Source organism: Acaromyces ingoldii (assembly GCF_003144295.1).
Source record: "Acaromyces ingoldii strain MCA 4198 unplaced genomic scaffold FA10scaffold_1, whole genome shotgun sequence".
In the NCBI taxonomy this organism is placed as follows: Eukaryota; Fungi; Basidiomycota; class Exobasidiomycetes; order Exobasidiales; family Cryptobasidiaceae; genus Acaromyces; species Acaromyces ingoldii.
In genome coordinates this window covers 1,540,458-1,563,063 of record NW_020290247.1, presented here as the reverse complement: position 1 = coordinate 1,563,063, position 22,606 = coordinate 1,540,458, and the positions used below count along the sequence as shown (strand labels likewise).

The window sequence follows — 22,606 nt, the reverse complement described above, 5'->3', positions numbered from 1 at the left end:
AACGCACTTTCTTTCTTTTTTGGACTTTGGATCTCTATTTTCGAACGACGGAAGGGGAACCCGACGTCGACGGCCGCCTCACCCTCTCATTTCCATTCTCTGGGCTCTCGAGCCGCTCCCTTCTCTGCGCCTCTGGACGACGTCGGAAACGGGAAGGGCCCTCAGCATCAATTAGGCGAGGCTAAGAGGAAAAAAAAGGGAGGGCCAAGGGCCAAAGCGGGGACGAGGAAACAGAAAAGGTAGTCCATGACGCGGCGAGGCAGCGTCGACGTCGAGGGCGAGGGCGGGCCGTGGCGGAGAAGGCCGTCGTCGTCGTCCCGGCTTACCTCTCTCGTCGCTCGGGCGCAGTCGCTGTACGATGGCTTCCAGGCCCAGCCGATGGCCACACGCCTCGCCATTGTCCTCTTTGGCTTGTTGTATGCTGCCACAATCTTTGTCGTCGTCTTTGTCGTCGGCCCCGAGCAGGTGCTCCACTATACGGCGTCGTTTGCCCTCGTCATTCGAGGTCTGCAGCATGCCAGGATCGCCCTCGTGGCCCTCATCGTCGTCTCCTCGTTCCCTCCCATGGTCGGCTATGGCACGCTCGTCACGCTTGCGGGCATGGCCTTTGGCAGTGCGTACGTGCCCGAGGGCACCAAGGAAGACCCTTCGTCGTCGTCGTCCTCCTCCTCGTCGGCGGCGGCGGCGGCAGATAGTGGCGTCGTCGTCGTCGTCGACCATGGACCGGGGAGCATCGGTCAAGCATGGCTTGTGGCGGCCACGGGATGCCTGCTGGGTGCCGTGTGCTCCTTTACGTTTCTGAGGCACGTTGCCCTCAACAGCACCTGGGGCCGCAAGGTGGCGCGCATCGACAAGCTCCGTGCCTCGGCCCAGTGGCGCGCCATGGAGACGGCTGTGACTCGGCGGGGGTGGACGATGGCCCTCCTCCTGCGCTTTTCGCCCTTTCCCTTTACCATTTCCAACCTCTTTTTCGCCTCGCTCCAGCCCATCTCGCTTGGCCACTTTGTCGTCGCAACGGTATGCACCACGCCCAAGCTCCTCCTCCATGTCTTTGTTGGCGCTCGCATGTTTGAGCTCATTCACCGTGGTGCCCGGGCCAGCCTCGACGACAAGTCGCGGATCCTCAATGGCGTCTATATTGTCCTTGGTGAGGCCGAAATTGAAGGGGATAGAATCTCGCTGTTGCATGCTCACTTGCCTTCTTTCTTCTTTCTCCCATCCAGGCTCGCTCGTCGGCTTCTTTACGTCCTACTACGTCTACCGGGAGACGCGCAAGATCCTCTCGACGTACGAGGATCCGCGCCTCGTCTCGTCGCCCGACTCGGGCCCCGTCGACGACGAATCCCTCGACGACGTCCACCTCACCCACGTCGTCTATGACGCCGACGAGGCAGCTGCTCGGCGCACACCGGGTGTGCCGAGCCGCCGCGACGAAGCGCGCGAACGCGAGAGACAGGCCTTCCTAGGTCTCGATGCATCGCCCCGTCTCTCGGGCTCAGGATCGAGCACACCGCGACGAGGCACTGGCTACCAGGACAAGGCGGGATGATGAATACATGCGCTCATTGCATCGCCACAGAGCACAGGCATCAATTTGTTACTGCTATTACTACAACAAAAATTGGCACTGCCATCACTAGAGCACATAGCATTCAATCCTGCTGTTCCTTGCCCAAGTCCCATTCCCTAGTGCTGCCCTGCCTTGCGTACTGTGTCTCCATCACTGTCTTGCTCCCTGCTCGTGGCTGGTCCTGCTGCTGCCGCGGCTCCTTCTTCTCCAGCTTGCGCCTGGCCTTTTCTGCCTTGCGCTCCTCCTTTCTCTCCCGTCGCTCCTGCATGACCTCCAGCATGCGCGACCACCCATCGTCTTCGACGAGGCCCAATTCGTCGGTCCTTACCTCGCTCGAGACGTCGAGCTGCGGGTCGTAGGTCGAGGCAAAGTACTTGTCCATCTTGGAGTCTGGCTCCTGCCTTGCCTCCCTCTCTAGACGCCTTCGTTCCCGCCGATTCTTGGCTCGCGGCGGGCTGCTGCTTCTGCTGCGGCTTCTTCGTCGCCGTGGTGAAGAAGAAGCGCTCCTTCTTCGATCTCGTCGGTCGTCGCGGTTCTCCCTCTCTTCCCCATGCCTCCTCGATCTCTTCTCATCGTCATGCTTCCTATTTGCCCGCCTTCGCTCTTCGCTTCGACTTCTCTCTCCCCGCCGTGGCTCTTTCTCGTCCCCGTATCCGTCCTGCTTCTCCCTCCTAACGCTTCGGCGGCTGTCCTCCCCTGATCGTCTCTCCGTCTCCCCTTCTTCGTCTTCATCGCCGTCGCTCCACGCCCTCATCTTGCCTGCGCTCTCCTCGCGCTCCCGACTGCGACGCCTCCTCTCGCCCTGCCTGGATGGCGAGCCCTGCGAGGGCATTGCCTGCGGCGACGCCCTAGCCAAGCGCTCATTGTGGCCGTGCACACTCTGCAGCATCGACTGGAGGAATCGTGTGTTGCTCGGCTTCCTCCTGGCGGGGGGGGGGCAACAAGCACCGGCGTGTTCAGCTTCCTTCCTAGCTAGCAAGCAAGGAGCAAGGCGGGAGGAAGGAAGGGCGGTGGAGGATGACTCACCTGGCTGGCGAGCTCGACGTGGATGAAGAAGGCTCGCGAGCCTCCTGGAGGAGCAGTTCGGCCACGTAGCGGTCCATCGACGCTTCATCGTCTAGTTCTGCAGAGGGCGACGACGACGACGAGCGCGAGAGGCGGAAGACGGCCTCGTCGAGTGCCGACCGCGGACGAGAAGAAGAAGACGGCGGCAGCGGCATTGCGCTCGCCACTTTCCACCAAATGCGCCGAGGACCTTGAAGTCCTTCACGATATCCAACCCTGTACCACAAGCAAAAGAGGCCAAAGCTGACTTTTTGGAGAATCTTTCGGAATCCGGAAGTGAAGTGCTACTACTACTACTACTACTACTGACTAGCAGAAGCAGGGAAAAAGTTGGAATCGCGTCGAGAAAGAGCATTCGCGCGCGCGCGTTCCAGATCGCGTCAAAAGCAACACCACTCACCCATTCATTCTCATCCACATTTCTAGCGACGAATCTGGCCGCACTTTGCTCAGTCTACGACGAGGATGGACTTTGCTCCCTCTTCGACGGCGGCGGGCGCCAGCGATGGAGGTCTCAACGTTCAGATCGTACACACACCGGGCCTGACGAGAGTCGTCCACGCGCCAAAGAACTCCAGGGGCCAGAGCAGCGAGTGAGTTGCGCGCACGGCAGTGTCCTGTGGGAGAGGGCTGACTTCTTTGCTCTTGATTGATTGATTGATTGATTGATCAAAGTCGCATCTTTACCGCCGGCGATGACTTTCTCGTGCGCATGCTGCCGGCACAGCTCGACTCGTCGATGGAGCCCCTCATGATCGACGACTGCACCAAGCCAGTGACGTGGATCGACGCCGATGCAGACTACCTCGTCACCGCCTCCGAGGACGGCTGTGTGCGCATCTACCAGCACAACACTGCCGCGGCCCAGGAAGGCGGCGTGGGCGACACGCAGGTCTCGCCCACCGACCTTGTGGCCGTTCTCACCAGGGTCACGCTCTCGGCTCGCTGCGCCGCCCTGGAGCGGGCCGTGTCGCCGGGAAAGACGCCCAGGGTGGCTGTATGCAGCGACGAGCTCGTGGTAAAGGTCATCGACTCGGGCGACCTCAAGCGCGTGCAGCTCCTCACTGGCCACACCAGGCCCGTCAGAGCAGCGGCGTGGTGCCCCACCCAGCCGCTCCTCGTCACCTGCTCCAGCGATGGCTCAGCGAGGATCTGGGACCTGTCGACGACCGAGCCAGACTGCGTGAAGGTCCTCGATGGCCTCGTCTCGACGCACGCGGCTGCCGACTCGGAGCTGGCTTCTCAGGCTGTCTGGCATCCCTCGGGCCAGTACTTTGTTGTGGCCGGAAAGGCAAACGACCTCGTCCTCATCAGTGCGCCCTCGTGGCAGAAGGCCGGCGCCTTTGTCGCAGAAGGTCCCGAGGCACCCAGGGGCGCCATCACTGCCCTGGCCTTTTGCCCCAATGGCCGGTACCTGGCCAGCGCGACAACCGATGGCCAGGTGATGGTCTGGGAAGCGGCGACGCGGCGCGCACTGCATTCTCGCAAGGCAGATGGCCTCGTCACCGGCATCTCGTGGTCCCCTGGCCACGATGCGCTGGCCTGGGTCGACAACAGTGGCCAGCTCGTTCGATGGCAGAACGTCGTCGGCAGTACCTCGCCCTCGCCTTATGAGCACGTCGAGCATGCCAAGTTCACCGCCAACAAGGCAAGGGGCAGCAAGGCCCACACGGACGACATCGACGACCTCTTTCGCGGGACCGACATCGACGATGACGATGACCTGATGGATGTGGAAGGCGATGGAAGAGCCAAGGCAACGTCGCCCGATGTCGTTGATGAAGAAGACGAGCAGTCACTCTACCATCGCAGGAGGTCGGCGCTGCCGAGTGCAACGACACGCGCCCAGCCAGCGTTCCAGCCCTGCTCGACGCCCATGAAGAACAAGCGACGCTTCCTGTGCTTCAACATGATCGGGTCCCTCGTCGCAAACGATCAGGGCAGCCACCAGTCCATCTCCTTTGAGTCGCACGACGCGGGTGCGCGGCGCAACTGGCGCTTCGTCGATCACTTTGGCTACTCAATGGCTTCCATGGGCGAAGCTGGCGCTCTCTTTGCAAGCCCCAGCCAGAAGAATCGCTCGAGCGAGGAGGACGACGACGAAGTACGGGACCACCCTTCGACTGTGTACTTTAAGCCATTCGAAGCGACGGGCGCCTGGGCCGTTGCAGGCGGCGAATGGACCGTGAGCCTGCCCCGGGGAGAAGAGGCCGTAGCCGTGGCCATGGCTGGCCGCGCTGGTTCTCGGTCGTCTTCAGATGACTGTCCCACAGCCATTGTGGCTACCTCGAGCGGATACTTGCGCTTCTTCTCTGGCTCGGGCCTCCAGCGGTATATTTGGGCGTTGGGAGGCCAAGTGGTGGCATTGGCCGCAGGCAAGAGCGTGGCACTGATTGTGCACCGCGTCGCTGCGACCATGGACGGTTTCCAGAACCTGTCGTTCTCTCTCATCGACCTGGCCACGTTTGCGGTGCGCCAAGAGGGAACGATTCCCCTCGCAAAGGGAGCCACGCTCGCCTGGGCGGGCTTCAATTCGCTCGATGCACCGGCGCTGTACGATAGCACGGGCAAGCTCTTTGTTCTCGACCGGGCTTTTGGCGCAATGGGTCAGGCACGTTGGGTGCCTTGCCTCGACACGGACCTGATCAAGTCGAGCAAGACAAGCGCAGCCGACGAGGCAGAGGGAGAGGAAAACATCGACGAAGCCGTCAAGCCCAAGTTGCGATTCTGGCCCGTCGGCCTGACGACGACGCACATGATGAGCGTCATGATGCGGGGAAGCCAGCCGTACCCTGACGCCAACGCCTCGTCGCGCCCATTGATCCAGGAAATCGACCTGGCGATGCCCGTCGTCGGCCAGGACACACCCGTAACGGCACTCGAGGAAGAGCACCTTCGCTCGGTCATGCTCGCCCAGTCCATCCGAGATGCTCGCATGGCCCGGCGCCTGCAGGGGCGGAACGAGGACCTGAGAGACGAAGACGAGACGCTCGCGGAGCCGCGGACGCTGGACCACACCGCCGACAAGGCGCTTCTGCAGCTGATCCAGCATGCATGCAAGTCGGACAGGCACGCGAGGGCCCTCGACGCCACGAGGGAGCTCCACGGCAGCCGAATGCTCGATGCTGCGCTGCAGATTGCCGCCTTTTTCCATTTGGCCAGTCTGGCGGATCGTATGGACGAGCTGCGAGCCTGGGTGTCGACGAGGGCGCAGAGGGACGAGACGCGGGCTTATGGGCTGCTGCCCCCGACGGCCGTGACCGAGGAGGTCGTGACGGTACCGAGGATACTGGCATCGAGCAGCCAAGAACCGGCATCGGCAGATCAGAGGAGCAAGGAGGCAAAGGCAGCCCTGACGAGACCGTTTGAGAGCTCGGGGAGGAAATCCTTTGGACGGGGCAGCCTCTCACTGCAGGAACATGGCCAGACTTCCTCGGCTTCATCGACGCCGACACCGGAAAAGACAAAGGTCAGCCAGATGACTAATGAGGAGGACAGCTCGTCGAGGAAGCGCCGGGCTGAGTCACAGGAGAACGACGAGGACGAGGAGCAAGGAGAGCAAGAACACGAAGGAGGCGCCGGCCATGCGGTGCTGCGCGAATCGGAGACGAAACGGAACAAGAGCAGGCACAGCGACTTGGCAGACCCATTCACCTCGTCGAGCAGCAGCAGTGCAGCCAAAAAGACGAATCCGTTTGCAGCGACGCGGGGCATGACGAGAGACAGGAGCATGCACAAGTCTTCGTCATTCTTTGAGCGCGTAGACAAGGCCGCGACTCAACAATCTGCCGGAGCCAAGGCGGGCAAGGGAAAACAAACGACGCTGATGGGATTCAAGAAGCCGAGCCTGACGCCGGCGTTTGCAGAGAGCCAGAGCCAAAGCCAGAGCCAATCCCCGGATAGAGAGCTTGATGGAGAGAGTCAAAACAAGGATCTGGAGATGGCAAGACTGAGCGACCAGCAGAGTCTGGTGCAGCTAGAGGAGACGCAGAACGACGATGAGGAGACGCAGATGTTTTGAGCTCGATCAATGGCATGATTATATTCTTCTCGTGGTCTCTCTGTTCCTCTCTGTTCCTTCCCTTTTCTCCTTTTCCTTTCGTGCTGACTTTTCGAGATTCGGAAAAAGTCGTGAGAGGTTGTGCATGGCGCGTGCATCGACCGTCCCGAAGTGGCTGGTGTACGCTCTGAGCCTACCTGTAGTAGACAGACGAAGGGCTTTGGCTTGCTCTTTCGGCTCTCTCTCTCGGTCCCTCTAGCGTGCCGCTATCTAGACACGGGTAGGTCAACAAGCTTATCTGCGATCGTCGCCATCAGCGTTCAGGGTTTCCACTACTACGATTTCGCGCGTCCCTTGCTCCCGAGGACCCGGAGCGCCAGATTTCACGCTAGGCACCGCCGCCCGCCTCCGTTGACAGGGCGCTAGGAACGATCAAGGCAAAATCTGCGCATTAAATTTGATTGGAATTAGCTCAAAAGGGCCCTGGAGAATTGCCCGGCGAGTCCACTACTGTGTGACACAGACACAGACACATAGCCTCTCTCTTTCTTCCTTTCTTCTTCTCTCTCTCTCTCCCTCTCTCCCTCCCTCCCTCTCTCTCTCTCTCTCTACTCATTCTCCCAGCTGGCAGAATACCGCATTCACTCGGCGTCCCATGTCGGCGAGTGATGAAAGCACCCCGTCCACGTCGACGTCGGCGTCGACATCGATGGTGGCAGCAACCGCGCCCGCGACGGTTGCAGTGCCTACAAGAGGCAAGCGCCCGAATCAGTATGCGCGGCGGACGTGCCGGGCCTGTCGAGAGAACAAGAAGCGATGTGTGATGCCGCCTGCGTCGCTGCTCCTGGTGCCGTCGTACGACGAAGTTGGCGAGGCGTGTGCGCGATGCGCCCGCATCGGCCTTGCCTGCGTCCTCGACGACTTCAAGCGCAGGGGCAGGAGGCCCGTGGCACCGGCGGCGGCACCAGCGATGGAAACGAGGGTCAGGCGTAGGACAGGGAAGAAGGAGCAGAAAAGCGATCAAAAGGTGGAGCTGCTGGGGTCACGGTTGATCATGCTCGAAGTGGCACGGCAGGTCATAGCAGCGGATGCGGCGCCCCCAGAGGCCGCCGTCGAGATGCCTTCGTCGATGTCGCATCTCGATCGGCTTATCGAGGACGACGTTTGCCAGGAAGTTTCCTACTGGTGAGTGTTTGGACATGGTGTCTACACCCCTTTTGAAGTTTGCAACGCGCACTGACATTAACTTGACGTCGTTGCAGGTCCGAACAGGAGCTGCGGCTCTGGTTCCCCTTTTTGCCCACACCCTGGGAGCTGCGTTGCGCCCGGAGTGACTCCAAGCCCTCTTCTGCGTCCGTCGTGCTGGAGGTGGGGCAGTATCTGATTGCGGCGAACCATACCAAATTGCTCAGCCACTGCGAGAGGGCGGCCGTATCCCTGGCTGAGCCGTTGCTCAAGACGGCCCTTGCCGAGATCCTGCTCGAGCGCGCCTACGACGAGGCGCACATCCAGGCTCTTCAGCTTCTCTCTGTCTTTCAGGCCTCGGGCGGCCTCTCGATGCCGCTTGTGGCTGCCTGCAAAACTGCGGCACGTTTTGGTCTATCTTCCAACTCCTCACCCTTGTCGTCGTCGTCAACGTCGTCAACGTCGTCATCATCACCTTCGTCATCATCATCACCATCCTCATCGTCGTCATCACCGGCGGCAGAGTCAAAGCTCAGGGCTGGACTGGCATGGTGTAACGCGTGCATGTGGGATGCCTCATTTCTGCTCGGAATGCGCGAGGGCGTGGAGCACTTCCAGCCAGAAGAGTTCCCAAGCATCGCCTACGTCGAGGATCTCATGGTTCAGGTAGAGAAGCTCTCCTGGACGAATGCCGGCGTCCACAACATCCTCGTACGATGCCTGACTGTCGCCCACGCCGCCAAGGCCTGGATCGAAGGAGGCTCGCTGGCTGAGTGGAACGAGAGCTTCGAGGGCTGCCTCCAGCCGCGCGTCGCAGCGCTCAACGAGCTGCAGAAGCCGCTGGCCAGCCTCGAGCTCCACGCGGCCAACTCGCTTCTCCATGGCCGTCGTCTGGCCGCAATCTTGGGTCCTACGCTTGCACGAAAGGTGGCCCTTCTGGGCCAGGGGTGCGAGATGGAGGCCTTTGTGCAGCAGCGTCGGTACATCATCGACCGTGCCTCTGCCCGGCAGCCGCTGTCTGACGCGCAAGGCAAGCTGTGGAAAGACCTGCGCCATCGTGGACCTTCACTGTTCGAAATTTTCCAAAAGGATCTTTCGTCACGCTTTCATCCAGAGCTGCACCAGACCGCCAAGGCGCTCCTCTCGACGTTGACCTCCTCTCAGACTGTGCAAGAGCCCGAGGAAAGAGAGGGACGGCTGCCGTCGCTGCAGCCGTACGAAAACTTTCTCTTCTTCTTTTACCAGGCCGCCACAGTGGCCCTGCGTACCCACAGCCCTATTCTCACCTGGTTCTCGACCGAGTCGAGCGACGTCGAAATGCAGAGCGTGGCCAGGCTCATTCAGACCCTCGCCGAGGGACCTGAGGAATCCGACGAGGCGATTGTCAGGGCGTGCGCAAAGGTCGAATCGGACCTCTTCTACGACGTCAGCCTCGACCTGGGCTCTCTATCGTGAGGCTTAGAGATCATTTCAAGAGTTGTAACAATCACAAGTCTCTCTCCCCTGTAATATACAGTACAAAGCGAACAGCACGACGCCGAGCGCCTTGACGCCTCAGCGGACCCACGAGTGAACATCTTCCTCCCTTGCAAAACGTTCATTCCAGAACTTGTCTCGCTTGTCCTTTGTGTTTACGGTATGGGGCGAAGCCATGGGAATATAGGGCTCCTCGATTGTGTGTTCGTCCGAGACCTTTGCCCACGACTGATTTGCACGCGCCGAGAGCGTGTGTGCTGCCTGCTTGCCTTTGTGTGGGTGAGACCCACCATCATCGAGGATGGCGTCCAGTTGCTTCCTGGACAGGCGCGTCGCCAACCAGCGAGTGCGGACCGACTCGTGGAAGCGGTCGCCATCGCGCACGTCACGCACCTCTCCCACCGTCCAGTCTGCCACCTCTCGCACTCCCCAGTACTTGCTCATGGCCCAGCCCGAGAAGCCGGAGCCAGGCTCGTACCCGAATGCGCTCCGAAGCTTCAGTGTCGCGAGTTCAATCTCGATTTTTGGAGCATCGAGCACATCACGGTGGGCCACGGTTGCTCGTTCACGGTCCTCGGCGCTCGATGTCGAGCGGAGGTAGGCGAGGTGCTCAGCCGGCCACACGTTCTGGTCCACCGACGTCGTGTCGCGCTGTAGGCCGTACGACAGCTCGAGATCAAAGATGGCGGCCATGAGCGGGTCTAGGAGGATGTCGATCTCGCGGCTCTTTGCCTGCAGCAGCGCCCGGAGCATCCAGCGGAGCGACAGGAAGCCAAGGGCAGGGTGTGGCACGCGCTTTTCCGTTTCAATGACGAGGTCGTCGCCCACCAGCCACTGGGACTGTGTGACGGCCTCTTTGAGGAGCACGTCGTTGTGGCCGCCGCCACCGACATCGGTATGGTTGCCGGGGAACCAGACCTCGTGGATGTCAGTCTTGAGGGCCTTTGCGAGCTCAATTTCCCGCTTGAAGTCTGCCTGGGACGAATGCACGGCCCGGTACAATGGAGGGTAGTTGCTAAAGTGATCGGAGAAGCGGAGCACACTGAACCGATTACGGCCCTCGTCAAGGGCCATGGCGTGATAGACGTGCTGGACGGTGCCCCGGTGCTGTGGAAACGCGTACGGCGCCTCGTTTCCGGTCCCGATCGACGCCACGCAATCCCACATTCCCAGAAAGTGAATGCGAACGAGTTTGGAGAAGCTCGTACGGAAGCTGCGTGCTGCCTCCCACGTCGTTTCGAGCGTCACATCCTTGCTGTACTCTGCGTAAATGTCCCAGCCCGTAGCAATCATCTGCGTATTTTCCCGAGGCAGAAGGCCAATGGACTCGAGTAGGCCGCAAAAGCAGCCAGCAGCGTATGAGCCGCGAGAGAAGCCCATGACGTAGACCTCGTCGCCCTTACGGTGCACATTCATCAGCCATCGGTATGCATCGAGGATGTGTTCTGCGATGGCCGACCCAAGTCCCATCGAGAGGGCCTGAGCTGCAATCGTCATCTTCGTCCCGCCCGACAAGGTGCCTCCGGTGTTGAAGTTGTGTCGGCCAAGGCCCTCGCCGTAGTACACAAGCTGCCTCTCTTCGTCGTCTTTACGCAGAAGGCGGAGCATGCGCACCACGTTTGTATAGCTCTGTAGAACAGACGGTGAGCGGGGTTGTCATAAGCGCTGCGGTTTGAGTAAATGACGGACCTCATTGCGAAATTCATTACCGGTGCCCTCGAAAAGGACAAAGACTGCCCGTTTGGGAGCGTCGGGGGTAGTTGTAGGTACTGCTGCGGCAGCTGTCGTAGCTTGGGGAGGGACATTGTCGATCGAAGGCGCCATTGTGCATCTGAAGGACCTTCTGAAGCCTTCATGCCCATGCCTGTATTTATCTTGCAAGGATCAATTGCTGAATAAAGACATAGTCGCAGTGAAGCGGTGGAAAAAGGCGTCTCGAAGAAGCCTAGACGAGGATCGGGTATGCGAGCCATCTCAGGCAAGCTACCACTTTTGCTCCTAACCTTATCTCAAGATCTTGCCATAGTGCAGTAGGGTGCACGGCGTCGGGCTTTGAACCTTATGCGTGTGGCTTACGAGCGCGGGACAGACTTTCGTTGTCTCCCATGGTTGTGCTCAGTCTAGCTGCGCGCTAGTTCCCGCCCCAGGTTGCGGGTGCATCGGTTCGGACAGGCGTTGCTCTCGTCAAGTGCCAAAAAGTTGCGAATGCGCCTGAGACGTTGCCGAATACCTAAAGAGGAGGTCCGTGCCCTTTGGGCGAGGTGGCTCAACAACAGGACCGTTGATGGTGAGATGTGGTTTCTGCTCTCCTGCTCAACGAAGTCCGACAAAGCTTGCCCGCCTTGCTAGACTGTACGTGGGGCGGGGAGAGGGCAGCAAATGCCTCTTCGAGTTCTAGCCACTCCCGGCGGCTCATTCAAAAAGCTCTAGCCATTTACCACAGACGGTCGGCGTGGAGCGTGGAGCCTTCCAGACCGAATATGACTGCAATTGCCATGCAATGTCGGTCCTCTGCCTATTTCCTCAAGGCCTCAATTCTAGGCCTTTTTGCAAAGCAGGTGAGAGATGAGAGAGACGAGAGAGACGAGAGAGACGAGAGAGGTCCCTGGCGCTCATAATCCATCGCTGAAGGGCTTTCTTTGCTCCGGATTTTTTTCAAGAATTTCTGTCCAACATTGAACCCATGCCCTAGGGACTACAGTAATCCCTCAGAGAAATCCACGTCAGCAACTATATGGCTCGAGGTGCACGAAGAATAGCCGGACTGAGGAAAGCAGGCTCGAGAGGCCAAACTTGTGCAGGCCCCGACCTCTATTGATACTCATCTACGGTGTGCTTTCTGAACATCAAGCAAACTGATTGTGACTATTGTGAAAGGGCGAGCAGCTGTGTAAACGGGGCGATCAGATAGCGTTCATCAACAAGGCAAGGGAGAAAAAGAAGCAAAACGCACAAAAAAAGGAACACCAGGAAAGAGAGCTCGCATTTTGGTCAGCTGCTTGACGATTGGCTGTATTGTGGTCTGGCTGATGTGAAACAACCGGCGTCCGGGCTGAAGTCCTATTTTTTCTGTCGCTGTGCAAGTGACGTGCCTTCGACATTTTTACAGGCAATGACGCGTATACAACCTCACGCGCCCTCGACTTCTGAGAACGCACACAGTTGATGAGTGATACAATCTAGTACACCATGTGTGCCCCCTTGCCTGTGTCTTGTGAGAGGAAGCTGTCGCCTAGACGAACTGGGGGCTATCAGAATGTGTTCTCCGACGAGGGAAAAGGGAGAGTAAAGGGAAAAGGGCCCGTAATAGAGACAGGCGTCGCCCTGCAACGCAACGCCCAGCTTATCTCTGGAATTTATGCTACAGGGCGTGTTTAAAGGTATGTCAAGACGCCTTGTGCCTGCTGCGCAGCGCAGCATGGGGCTGGCGTGCTCGCGAACGTCCGGCACGGCGGATAGTCCGAGAAGCAAGGCCTAGTAAACAAGGACGAGCGAAATAAACACAGCGGCGAGAAAGAGGGAGCACACAGAAGCCCGGGGCGTCCAGAAAGCTCCAGGACCCTGACACGTTTACTGACCTCCACCAGAGTCATTTACTCTTTGCAATGTCCGATTAAACAAAAAGATAGAGCAAGAAGGCTTCCAGGCAGAAGCTTCAGTGAATATAAAGGCCGGTCGAACGCTGACAAAACAAGGGCATGAGCATTTCACAGCAACTCCGCAGCAAAGTAATCATTTGACAACTTCAGCCTACATTCGGCTCGTACCTTTCTCTGACTAGATGTTTTTGCCTTGTCATCGGGGCTAATATGACCATTTCACGTTTTCTACATTGTCTCACCGTGCCTCCGGGGCTGTGCTATATTCAAGAATTGAAACGGTCCTCCTGTTTGCAGAAGTGCAAATGGTCACACAGTGTTTGCATGTTGATATTTTGTATCGTTGGCCCCCATACAGTTTGCCGGGCACAGCCGGAGCAATCGTTCCGTGCTCGGTCTTCTCGGTCTCCTCTGTGTCTTCTCTATACGAAGTGTAAGAAACACTCTGTTCACAGAGTCGACCACGGTGTTGCACACTGGCCGAAAAATACTTAAAGATACGTCTCTCCCTCGTCTTCTACTTCTCTTAGCTTCGAAGTCGAAGCTTCCTCGCCCTCGCCCTTGTCTTCTACGAAATGCGCTTTTATTCTCTTTCAGCATGGCTGGTGCAGGTCATCGCCACGTCTTGGATGATAGGATCAGCTCACACGTACCGTAGTGCTCGCTATCCTTCGTACGTGTGAGTAATTCCACTCCTTCCTACATTGTGATCGGGGCACGAACCCTCTCTTCTCCAGGGATCAACAACATATTGATTCGTTCTCCCTCGGCTCAACTATGCCCGAAATCGGCATCGCGCCTCAAGCTGATGGTGTTGCCGTCCAGCCACTGAAGGCACGAGCAATATCAGACGTGTTCGACAACGCCCAATTGTGAGCCTTATGATCACCGCTCCTCACCTTCATTCTGACTCTCACGTACCTTACATCTTATCTCTTTCTCATCTCTCTCCGTCAGCCAAAGTGATTCACTCGGTGCATCCGGCTCTAACCAGCAACACAACTTTAAGCGTATGTTCCATACAACTTCATCGAACACGGAAGACGAGCATAGTAGAATTCTATCGGGAGGAGCATCCTCAAGCGGAGTATTGTCTATGTTGGACCCAGACCCATCGCGTGAAGGACCAACCACACTTCTAGAGGAAATACGCGACGTAGTCAAGAGCCTCGGGCACACAAAGGCCATTGTTTCCCGACATTCGCTTGCCAGTGTGACCTACTCGATGCAAGTTCTGAAACCTGGGCAGTATCTCCAATACAATTATCCCAAGAGCCAGTGGGAAGGAATGGAAGACACCATTCGCCTTTACATCGCTCTTTGGGGACCATTCTCCCAATCCTTCAAGTTCGAATTTCTGAAGGATCAAGGGATCATGCGATTTCGAATCGCATGTGAAAAGGACCCAACCTCCATCTTGAGTCTCTTCACAGAAGACAGCATTGACCGTCAAAACGTCGTTGATGTTGAGACTCCTAATAAACTGGAAGACGCTCTGAAAAAACTTGCAGCGGCCAAAACGATTACCGTCAAAGTGTCCTGCGATCTCCTCGAGGTCGTATCCAAAAACAAGACACTGTGCAATTATTTCATGAAATTCAGTGTGAACTTCCTGAAGACGCCAACATCCCTCTATCTACGGTTCAAGAAGAACGTTACGAAAAAGCGGATCAAAGTCCGACTGGTAGAGGTTGGATCCTTCACAGGGGGAGAGCACGAGATCAAGGCCACGTCTCACCTGGAACTTGAACGCCTGGCTGGAAGCAAATTTGCGGATCTTCTTCCTCACAAATCCTGATTTCCGTTTCTGGTGTTAAACCACCCCACAGCCCACGCATGTAACATCAGAGTTACTGCGCTCTCAGTCCTAGATCCCATTGTTTACATGAGAAGATTTTACGGCGACGCAAAGGTAATGGAGGAGATCCATTGCTTTTGGAGACGATAGCTATAAGAAATAAATACGTTGAAAGAAAGGATGTTTAGAAGGTTGAGAATGAGACCGAGCTCCTTGTCGAAAGTCGCTCCAATGACCATTTGCTTGCTCATCCAACGACAATCTCAGCAGCTTAAGCTGGCCTCCGTAACCCCAGCGGTACGAGATCAAGATGGGAAGACTTCGAGCGTGTAAGGCGTCAACATTACCAGCCTGGGTACGGCTCAATGCAATGCAAAGACGATATGAATCTCGGTGTGTGCGAGAAAATTTGCGGTCAGGTAGGATCTAGAGTTCAGAGGGCTTTCACTGCCCTTAGTAGGAAGACCTCGTCACCTAAATACATTTTTATCAACTTGTCTCCGTAAAGATGGCACTGCAGCGACCCCTCAGCAAAACCCACGTACGCCTGAGAATGGCCCGAGGTACACAAAATCAACACTGGGCTGAGGAGTAGACTCGTGTCCTGCCGGTACCGCTGTCTATGCCCATCTACGCTACACTTTTTTAGTATTATTGACGTCAAGCGAAAAAGATGTGACTGGAGGCGACGAGAGTACGCCTGCATGACACGGGCTATCAGACAACACTCATTCGCAAGGCACGAGGAGGGAAAGGAAATAAACAGGAAGCAAGACTCGGACTTTGGCCAGGTCTCGCTGCTCAATGTTTGGCTGGATCGTGGGCTGACGTGAAAGGACTGACGTCCGCGGGCTGAAGTCCTCTCTTCTTTTTGAGCGCAGTAAAGTGACGTGCCATTGGCCTAGTGAAGGGCAATGAGGCGCATACAACGTCACGCGCCCTCAATTCCTGACAAGGCACACAGTAAATTGAGTGATAGCAGCTAGGCGCAGTAGTCAATGGGGGCATCTCCTTGCCCGTGCACAGCCGGAAGTGTCGTTCCGTGCTCGGTCTTCTCGGTCTTTTCTGAAAAGGCGAAGGAAACACTCTGTTTGCAGAGTCGACTCTGGTGTTGCGCACTGGCCGAAAGGTACTTAAAGAGACCTTCCTCCTTCTTTTCTACATTCCTTAGTTTCGTATTTGAAGCATTCTCATCTTCTTCCTCCCACAAGATGCGCTTACAACCTCTTTCAATGTGGCTGATGCTGGTCATCTCCACGTCTTCGATTTCGGGATCGGCTCTCACACACCCCACTGCTCGCTATCCTTCGCACCTGTGAGTAATCTCAATTTGACAAATACTTTGAGCAGGGGACAAACTTTCTGCTCTGCAGGGATCAGCAAGATTTCCATTCGTTCACCAGCTCAAGTATGTTGGAATCCAGTACTGCACCTCAATCTGATGGTGTCGCCATTGAGCCATTTGAGGCACCAGCAATATCGGACGCAGTCGATCATGCACAAACGTGAGTCTCCTTTCTATTGCGCCTCAACTTCGTCTTGACTCTTGCACTTCCCCCTCTTTTCCCTTCTCTCTTCGTTTCCCACTGTCCAAAGTGATTTATATTACCCACACGACTCTAGCCAGCAAAACAACTTTAAGCGTATGTTCTCTCCGTCTTCATCGACCGATGAGGAAGATGCTGCCAGGAAAAACTCATCGAAAGAAGCATCGTCAAGGGGAATATTATCTGTGCCAGCTCGATTGAGGGGTAGTTCAACCACCTTTCGTGAGGAATCAGATATCGCGCTCGAAGCAACCGATGACACAGACGACAGTAGTCATGGCTACGACACGATTTTCAGTGTGACCTACGCGATGCAAGGAATGCAGCCCAAGCAGTATTTCCAATTGGATTATCCCAAGAGCAAAATAAAGGACGCCGAAGCCAATTATCGCCTTTTCATGATCCTTTGGGGCGCATTCACCCGATTTTTCGATTTCGAGACGATGCAGACGAACACCTTGATCCAATACCGGATTATTTGCGCGAAGAAACCAACGCCCATCATGCACTTGGTCGACGAAAACCACATTCGCCGTCTAGCAATTAGTCATATTGAAAAGATAAATGACCTGAAAAAGACTCTGAAAGGGGTCAAAGCGGGCAGTGAGCTTACCGTCTACTTATCCCCAAAAGCCCGCAAGACCTTGTCCCAACAATCCACGGAAAGCAAACTTCTCAAGAATTTTAGCAGAACTTTACTGAAGACGCCAAAATCACTCTATCTACAGCTCAAGAGGTACCGTCAGGATGAAGAGACACCGAAAGTGAACAATGCTCGTTTTGTAGGGGTCAAGTCATTCACAGGAGAATTCGAAATCATGGCTAAGTCTCACGCTAGGTTGCATGACGAACTTTTCAACAAGAAATCAGAAATTGGGTAAGCACTGCCGTTTGGATGCACTTGCGGATCTTCTTCCTCACGAGTTGTGGATTTCTGTTTCTCCAGTCAAACGTCAGAGACTCGTCCAGCCGACTCCAGCCATCACAATTTGAGGAGGCGCTCCTCCACGTCGGGCGAAGGAATGCCGGGAGAAGGACCGTTCGGAGAAGAATTCACAAGGGATTTGTCTTCCAGCATGGCATCGAGTTCATCGCGAAGTGCCTCAGAATTGTCAGAATCGTCGACAGGGCCACCAAAAGTTTTCTCGCGATTCAATTTAATGTTCGAAGGCGTAGGAATGGCCAGAAGGAAGGGGGTCAACAGCGAATGGATCTCCCTTATAGCAACGACAGAGACTATGCAAGAAATGAACAAGAGAAACATCATCCGAGAAGTTTCCACCACAGAACTTTGGTCTAACTCGAAAGACGCCATGAGATCTCACTTTTACTTCTTGGGCAGCTTCGCCAAGAATTTTCTCGTCTACTATGCGCAAGAAGGAGAATTCATCAAATACGGAATCGTGTGCCTCGTCGATAAGCCCCCCAAAATCGTTGAAGTATTGGAGAAAGAGCCCAATTTCGACCCAGAACAACAGCAGATGATCGTAAAGATCGATGAGTGGGACCAGGGGCTAAGTAAGCTCAAAAAGAAGCTTAAAATAAGCAAAAACGGGCAAGCGATCATCAGAACAACACTAGAGGCCTTCGAAAGAGGGTTTGCCAAAGCTCATGATCATTTCAAGGAATTCCAACATTATAGCGCCTTCACTATCAAGCGTTCCCCAAGATATCTCTACATTCACCTCAAGAGGGACCTGAGACAGGAATATAACGAGAAGATAAAACGGAAGATATTCTACGACTTGAGCGAATTGGTGGAAGAAGAGACGGCCAAGACGGGAGTTGAAACCGTCAAGGAGGAGCCTGAAAGTAGGTAAGTACGCCCTCAGTAAGGACTCTGTCAGATCGCAGTATTGACCTCGTTACGTGAGTGCTAATTATCATCGAAGTCTGCGGAAGCGTTCAACAGGATTTGAAGCATCAAATAGATCCTACAATCACGGGAAAAGTTCATCAGATGAGGCCTTCTTTCGCAGCTCGTTGAAGCCGGACAGAATATTCCGACTTCTCGTTTGCGGAGTCACCATCGGTATGCATCAGCAAAGAATAATTTACCGCATACTTCACACCACGGATGATGAGCAAGGTACCGGATCTCGAAGCAAGTAAGTATGGATGCAATCTAAACTTATTTTGCTTAGGACTAAGTATGGGCCCTCTCAGATTCCATCTCACGCTTTTGAGGACGCCCGTAGACAGCATTAGCTCCGGTTTCGAGAATGATAACGACTTCCACCCAGGTCAAAGGTGTGTCGAGCAGAGTACTTCTCATCTCGAGCTCAGGAAATGCGTGTTTGCCTCAGAAATGAGCAACTTCGCTCACCCAAAAGTACTTCAGGCAATGCAGCGTAAGGTGGAACATACTATCTCGAAAGCTGATCTTCCAAACGCTGACGAGCTTATGCAAGTGGGTAGTCCCTGCATAGAAACGAAATCCAGCAAAGGAAGCTCCATCGTCCTCGAGATTGGCGCCCCTACCAAGCTGTCCTCAAAAAATGTGAACGCCGTCTTGCACTCGACATCCGATGTCAGTCTTGGCTTCATGTAAACGCCCTGAGAAATGCCCCTCCAGAATCTGGTCACACGGCCGCTAGAGTCTTCTTCTTTTCTCGGAAAACTTCCGTTCTACTTAATTGACGTGGCGTCTTGTGATCGGTCTATAAGCTCGCATCTAAATTTCAATCCCTATCTCATCGTATAGCTCTCTCAATATCTTCAACATGATTATTTCCTTTTCCTCGCAGCGCAAGTCGTTGTCTACTGACCAGCACAGAGTCTCGCAGAAGGCAGGCAAGAGATGCACAAGCACTGTCTCATGATCACGAAGCCCACAAAAAGACTCAAAGGAGAAAGAGTAGGGCTTCGACAATGTCAAGCTCGACAATGAATGCACGAGCCTCGTCCGATTTGATGTGAATTTACAGCGCAAGGAGTCTGTACAGACACGAATCCTGTCAATAGCCATCGGGAGAAAGGAAGGATAGTCAAACCACGAAGAAGAGCACGATACGGCACGCAGCATACCTCGTGGGGAAATGTACAGTACAGTACAGTACAGTACAGTGGGGGGACAAAAGTCGTACGCGAGCTGATTTTTCGCGTTTCCAACTTCCCGCCAAAACATAGGGAAAATGCGGAATTGCTGGTCCTCACGGCCCTCAGTCATGACTACCCTTTAAAATAATGTTAAAACTGATTTGAAACCTGGAAGAGCTGCTCTGTGCGTACAGCTACCACATAGCTAGAGCACAAAGAGTGGTCACGCCAATTGATTGAGTAGAGGGTGAAAAAGCAAGCCCATTTTCAAAAAAGTCGAAATTTACTAGTAAAATCGACCTTTTTTGGGAGGGCACCTCTAAGAGGTCTGTCAGCTCCATCACCACTCGTGAGAAACGCTTGGCTCTTAGCTATGTAACGGCCCTACACATGAAGCAGGTTTTTTGCTTCTCAAAACCGCTCTAGATTGCTTTTAGAAGGTAGTCATGACTGGGGTCCGTGAGGGGCAGCATTCTTGATTTTTCCTATGTTTTGGCGGGGCGATGAGATGAGAAAAACGCGCTCACGCACGACTTTTGTCCCCCCACTGTACAGTACTGTGTTGTGTTTTTTTTTGTTGTTTGTTTTTTTATTTTTTTTTGGGAAGTGAGCGGAAGGTTCGTGGTGCAAAAGTGGTCAGATCTCGCCGCTTGCTGCTTGGCTAGATCGTGGACTGACATGAAAGGAGCGACGTCCGAGGGCTGAAGTGCTATCTTTACTAGCTGCTGGAAATGACGTGCTTTCGGGGTGCTCATCGGCAAAAAAGGCGTCCGCTACGCCTCGCGCCCTCGACCCATGGCAGGGCACACAACAGAAGGGACAACCGCCGCTGGTCACAGCTCATCCTGTTTACACCCATCAGCCGTGCGTTTTACTTTACTCAATCAAAGTCCTCAACTCATCACCGTATCATTTGAAAAAAAAAAAATAGGGGGGGGGGGGGGGGGGGAGCAGCCTTCCGGCTGGAGGCTGCTCTGAAGGAAGAGCTGGTCAGACACAGAAAACACAAAAAATCTATGTTGGCGCTCGTAGAACAACTATCGGATCTCCGGTTCCTCTAGTCTTGGGGTTTCCTCTACCTATCAATACCAGGATTTGGCTTCCTTATTTTCGGGGACAGTGTGAGGGAGCCACCTGGACAGACCAGGGGCTGTCAGGATGTATCCTGCGACAAAGAGAAGAGGGGAAATACGGAAAAAGGGGCCTGTTATATAGGGCAGGCGTCGCTCTCTGGGATTCGTGCTACAGGGCGCGCTTGAGGACGCGCTTGAGCGCCTGCTGCAGGCGTAGTCATGAACGTCCAACACGGCGAATAGTCCGGAAAAGCAGGGCTTACTAAACAAGGACGAGCGAAATAAACACGAGCGAGGGAAATAAACAAGGGCTGCGAAAAAAAAAAGGAGCGCACAGGGCCTCGGGGCGCCCACGCCGCCCCGGGACCCTGACGGACTGCGTCGCTGTCAGTTGCCCATAGACTTGGCTTCATCTTGACTTTTCTCGTTGTCCCTTGGTGAAAATGAGACCATACAGAGATGAAGAAAAAAAAGGCGAAGCGTGACCTATGATGAGCTTCAACGCAGTCTTAAAGGTCAACGTTTCCCCTTTCTTTATCACATCGCAGCAGCAATCGTCTATCGTCGGTCGTCATGTTTTCGCTCGTGAGACACGATGATTTCTCCCCCGGATTCAGCCCCGGGGCTGTACAACTCGTAACTCGTGGTGTTGCAACGGACCATCCGGATTTGACGAAGAGCAATGCGTCGCACAGTGTTGCATGTTGATGTTTTGATGTATTGATCAGTAGAGGTTTTTCGTTCACTCTACATAGCCGGAATTGTCGCTCAGACCTCGGTCTTCTCCGGTCAAAGGCGAAATACCAACTCTGCTCGATGAACCGACCACAGCGTTAGGCACTGGGTGGTGGGTGGAAATGTTACTTAAGGAGAGCTTCTTTTCCTCTTTCCCCTTCTACAACAACCCCAAGTCTCACCATAGAGGTCGAAGCGTCCTCGTCCTCGTCCTCCCAGAGATGCGAATTTGTCCCCTCTCAGCATGGCTTACGCTGGTCGTCGCCACGTTTCTGGTGGTGGGATCAGCTCACACACACCGCTCTGCTCGTAATCCATCGCAAGAGTGAGTGTTCACAATTCGTCCAACAATGTGATCATAATACAGACTTTTTCTTTTGAAGGAATGAGCAAGATAGTGAATTGTTCGGCCTCAACTCAAGCTTGTCCGACGCTGGGATCGCAGCTCAAGCTGATGGTGTTATGATCGAGCCACTTACGGCCCGAATGCAACCAAAGACGGTCGAGATTGCCCAACCGTAAGCCTCATTTACATTGCGCCTCAACTAACTTTTGACTTTTGCGTGCTCCTTCCTCCCTTCCCCCCTTTTCACTTCTACCTCCACTGTCTGCAGTGATTTATTCGACTCGCCTGCCTCTACCCAGCAAAATAACTTTAAGCGTATGTACCCTTCAGGATCCAGGTCCGAGGAAGGAGAGGCCTCCAGGGCAACTTCATCGGAGGGAGCATCATCAAGAGGAGTCTCGGCTATGATGAGGCCATTAGTATCAGGAGAAAGCATATTTCAAGCACAAATCATGGCCGCTTTCGACGGACGCAGACGTCCCGAATATTCCGTGCATACGCTTGCCAGTATGACCTACACGTTGCAAGGTATGAAGCCCCAGGAATACTTCCAAGTGACTTATGCCAAGCTCGATTGGGCAGACAATGAACCCGCCATTCGCCTTTATATCAATCTTTGGGGCTCATTCGCCAATTCTTTCAGATTCGAATACGTGGAGGAACCCACCGTTTTCGATTTCCGAGTCACATGTGAGCGGAGTCCTATCTTCGACATCCAGCAATACATCAAAGAAAGGGACATTCGCAAAGTAAAAATTATTGGTACTTCACACACTAACGATCTGGAAAGCGCCCTGAAAGGTGTCAAGAAGGACGAGGAGAGAGTCATTCAAGTACCAGACCAAGTCCTCGGAGCATTCTCAAAAAAAGACGGGCTGTTCAAGCTTCTTACGAAGCTACACATACGCATGATAATGTCGGAAGAGTCCCTCTATCTATGGATCAGACAGAAAGTTGGGGCAGAGAAAGGCGAAAAGCTGGAGGCCAAACTTGAGAAGGTCAATGAGTTCTCAAAAGAAGGACAGAGTATTCGAGCTACTCCTCTCAACATCGTTCAGGAACTGGTCAGGAAGACCCCTAAAGCTAGGTGAGCACTGCCGTCAGCTGCATTTGCAGATCTTCCTTCTTACAGGTTGTGGTTTTTCAATTCTGCAGAAAGACCTCAAAAGCCCG

At 54.8% G+C, this 22,606-nt stretch overlaps 9 protein-coding genes across 9 annotated transcripts; 7 read left to right on the top strand and 2 right to left on the bottom strand.

The window, feature by feature from the left end:
• Positions 1-81: 81 nt before the first annotated feature.
• On the top strand, positions 82-1,676 carry FA10DRAFT_263898 (hypothetical protein). The gene is made up of 2 exons (XM_025520421.1): positions 82-1,147; positions 1,224-1,676. Exons 1-2 carry the CDS (start codon positions 247-249, stop codon positions 1,547-1,549), a joined length of 1,227 nt encoding a protein of 408 aa, XP_025380418.1. The 5' UTR covers positions 82-246; the 3' UTR covers positions 1,550-1,676.
• On the bottom strand, positions 1,630-2,872 carry FA10DRAFT_263897 (hypothetical protein). Its single transcript, XM_025520420.1, has 2 exons — positions 2,597-2,872; positions 1,630-2,493 (listed from the first exon to the last, which is right to left on the bottom strand). The coding sequence occupies exons 1-2, from the start codon at positions 2,788-2,790 to the stop codon at positions 1,653-1,655; spliced, it is 1,035 nt and encodes a 344-aa protein (XP_025380417.1). The 5' UTR covers positions 2,791-2,872; the 3' UTR covers positions 1,630-1,652.
• Positions 2,873-2,996: 124 nt separating this feature from the next.
• Positions 2,997-6,684, top strand: FA10DRAFT_298629 (hypothetical protein). The gene is made up of 2 exons (XM_025524618.1): positions 2,997-3,228; positions 3,311-6,684. Exons 1-2 carry the CDS (start codon positions 3,101-3,103, stop codon positions 6,654-6,656), a joined length of 3,474 nt encoding a protein of 1,157 aa, XP_025380416.1. The 5' UTR covers positions 2,997-3,100; the 3' UTR covers positions 6,657-6,684.
• Positions 6,685-7,140: 456 nt separating this feature from the next.
• FA10DRAFT_277100 (hypothetical protein) lies at positions 7,141-9,346 on the top strand. Its single transcript, XM_025523356.1, has 2 exons — positions 7,141-7,820; positions 7,898-9,346. Exons 1-2 carry the CDS (start codon positions 7,291-7,293, stop codon positions 9,273-9,275), a joined length of 1,908 nt encoding a protein of 635 aa, XP_025380415.1. The 5' UTR covers positions 7,141-7,290; the 3' UTR covers positions 9,276-9,346.
• A 242-nt stretch (positions 9,347-9,588) lies between these two features.
• Positions 9,589-11,120, bottom strand: FA10DRAFT_290332 (hypothetical protein; the record flags this gene model as incomplete). Its single annotated transcript, XM_025524344.1, has 3 exons — positions 9,589-9,615; positions 9,690-10,925; positions 10,986-11,120. The coding sequence occupies 3 exons, from the start codon at positions 11,118-11,120 to the stop codon at positions 9,589-9,591; spliced, it is 1,398 nt and encodes a 465-aa protein (XP_025380414.1).
• Positions 11,121-13,470: 2,350 nt separating this feature from the next.
• Positions 13,471-14,693, top strand: FA10DRAFT_257554 (hypothetical protein; the record flags this gene model as incomplete). The annotated part of the gene is made up of 4 exons (XM_025519865.1): positions 13,471-13,574; positions 13,633-13,767; positions 13,859-13,905; positions 14,038-14,693. 4 exons carry the CDS (start codon positions 13,471-13,473, stop codon positions 14,691-14,693), a joined length of 942 nt encoding a protein of 313 aa, XP_025380413.1.
• A 2,419-nt stretch (positions 14,694-17,112) lies between these two features.
• Positions 17,113-18,431, top strand: FA10DRAFT_16304 (hypothetical protein). The gene is made up of 4 exons (XM_025518166.1): positions 17,113-17,117; positions 17,187-18,052; positions 18,133-18,348; positions 18,407-18,431. Exons 2-3 carry the CDS (start codon positions 17,263-17,265, stop codon positions 18,225-18,227), a joined length of 885 nt encoding a protein of 294 aa, XP_025380412.1. The 5' UTR covers positions 17,113-17,117; positions 17,187-17,262; the 3' UTR covers positions 18,228-18,348; positions 18,407-18,431.
• FA10DRAFT_16310 (hypothetical protein) lies at positions 18,057-18,961 on the top strand. Its single transcript, XM_025518167.1, has 2 exons — positions 18,057-18,348; positions 18,407-18,961. The coding sequence occupies exons 1-2, from the start codon at positions 18,275-18,277 to the stop codon at positions 18,789-18,791; spliced, it is 459 nt and encodes a 152-aa protein (XP_025380411.1). The 5' UTR covers positions 18,057-18,274; the 3' UTR covers positions 18,792-18,961.
• Positions 18,962-21,308: 2,347 nt separating this feature from the next.
• Positions 21,309-22,524, top strand: FA10DRAFT_257552 (hypothetical protein; the record flags this gene model as incomplete). Its single annotated transcript, XM_025519864.1, has 4 exons — positions 21,309-21,412; positions 21,471-21,605; positions 21,764-21,852; positions 21,962-22,524. The coding sequence occupies 4 exons, from the start codon at positions 21,309-21,311 to the stop codon at positions 22,522-22,524; spliced, it is 891 nt and encodes a 296-aa protein (XP_025380410.1).
• Between the last annotated feature and the right edge of the window lie 82 nt (positions 22,525-22,606).

Coding starts and splice junctions, on each gene's coding strand:
- FA10DRAFT_277100 (XM_025523356.1), top strand. CDS start 7,291: ATGTCGGCGAGTGATGAAAGCACCCCGTCCACGTCGACGTCGGCGTCG. Junction 7,821..7,897: donor TGCCAGGAAGTTTCCTACTG/GTGAGTGTTTGG, acceptor ACGTCGTTGCAG/GTCCGAACAGGAGCTGCGGC.
- FA10DRAFT_263898 (XM_025520421.1), top strand. CDS start 247: ATGACGCGGCGAGGCAGCGTCGACGTCGAGGGCGAGGGCGGGCCGTGG. Junction 1,148..1,223: donor TGGCGTCTATATTGTCCTTG/GTGAGGCCGAAA, acceptor TCTCCCATCCAG/GCTCGCTCGTCGGCTTCTTT.
- FA10DRAFT_298629 (XM_025524618.1), top strand. CDS start 3,101: ATGGACTTTGCTCCCTCTTCGACGGCGGCGGGCGCCAGCGATGGAGGT. Junction 3,229..3,310: donor TCCAGGGGCCAGAGCAGCGA/GTGAGTTGCGCG, acceptor GATTGATCAAAG/TCGCATCTTTACCGCCGGCG.
- FA10DRAFT_263897 (XM_025520420.1), bottom strand. CDS start 2,790: ATGCCGCTGCCGCCGTCTTCTTCTTCTCGTCCGCGGTCGGCACTCGAC. Junction 2,494..2,596: donor ACGTCGAGCTCGCCAGCCAG/GTGAGTCATCCT, acceptor CCCCCCCGCCAG/GAGGAAGCCGAGCAACACAC.
- FA10DRAFT_16310 (XM_025518167.1), top strand. CDS start 18,275: ATGCATCAGCAAAGAATAATTTACCGCATACTTCACACCACGGATGAT. Junction 18,349..18,406: donor GGTACCGGATCTCGAAGCAA/GTAAGTATGGAT, acceptor GGGCCCTCTCAG/ATTCCATCTCACGCTTTTGA.
- FA10DRAFT_16304 (XM_025518166.1), top strand. CDS start 17,263: ATGCCGGGAGAAGGACCGTTCGGAGAAGAATTCACAAGGGATTTGTCT. Junction 18,053..18,132: donor CGTCAAGGAGGAGCCTGAAA/GTAGGTAAGTAC, acceptor TTATCATCGAAG/TCTGCGGAAGCGTTCAACAG.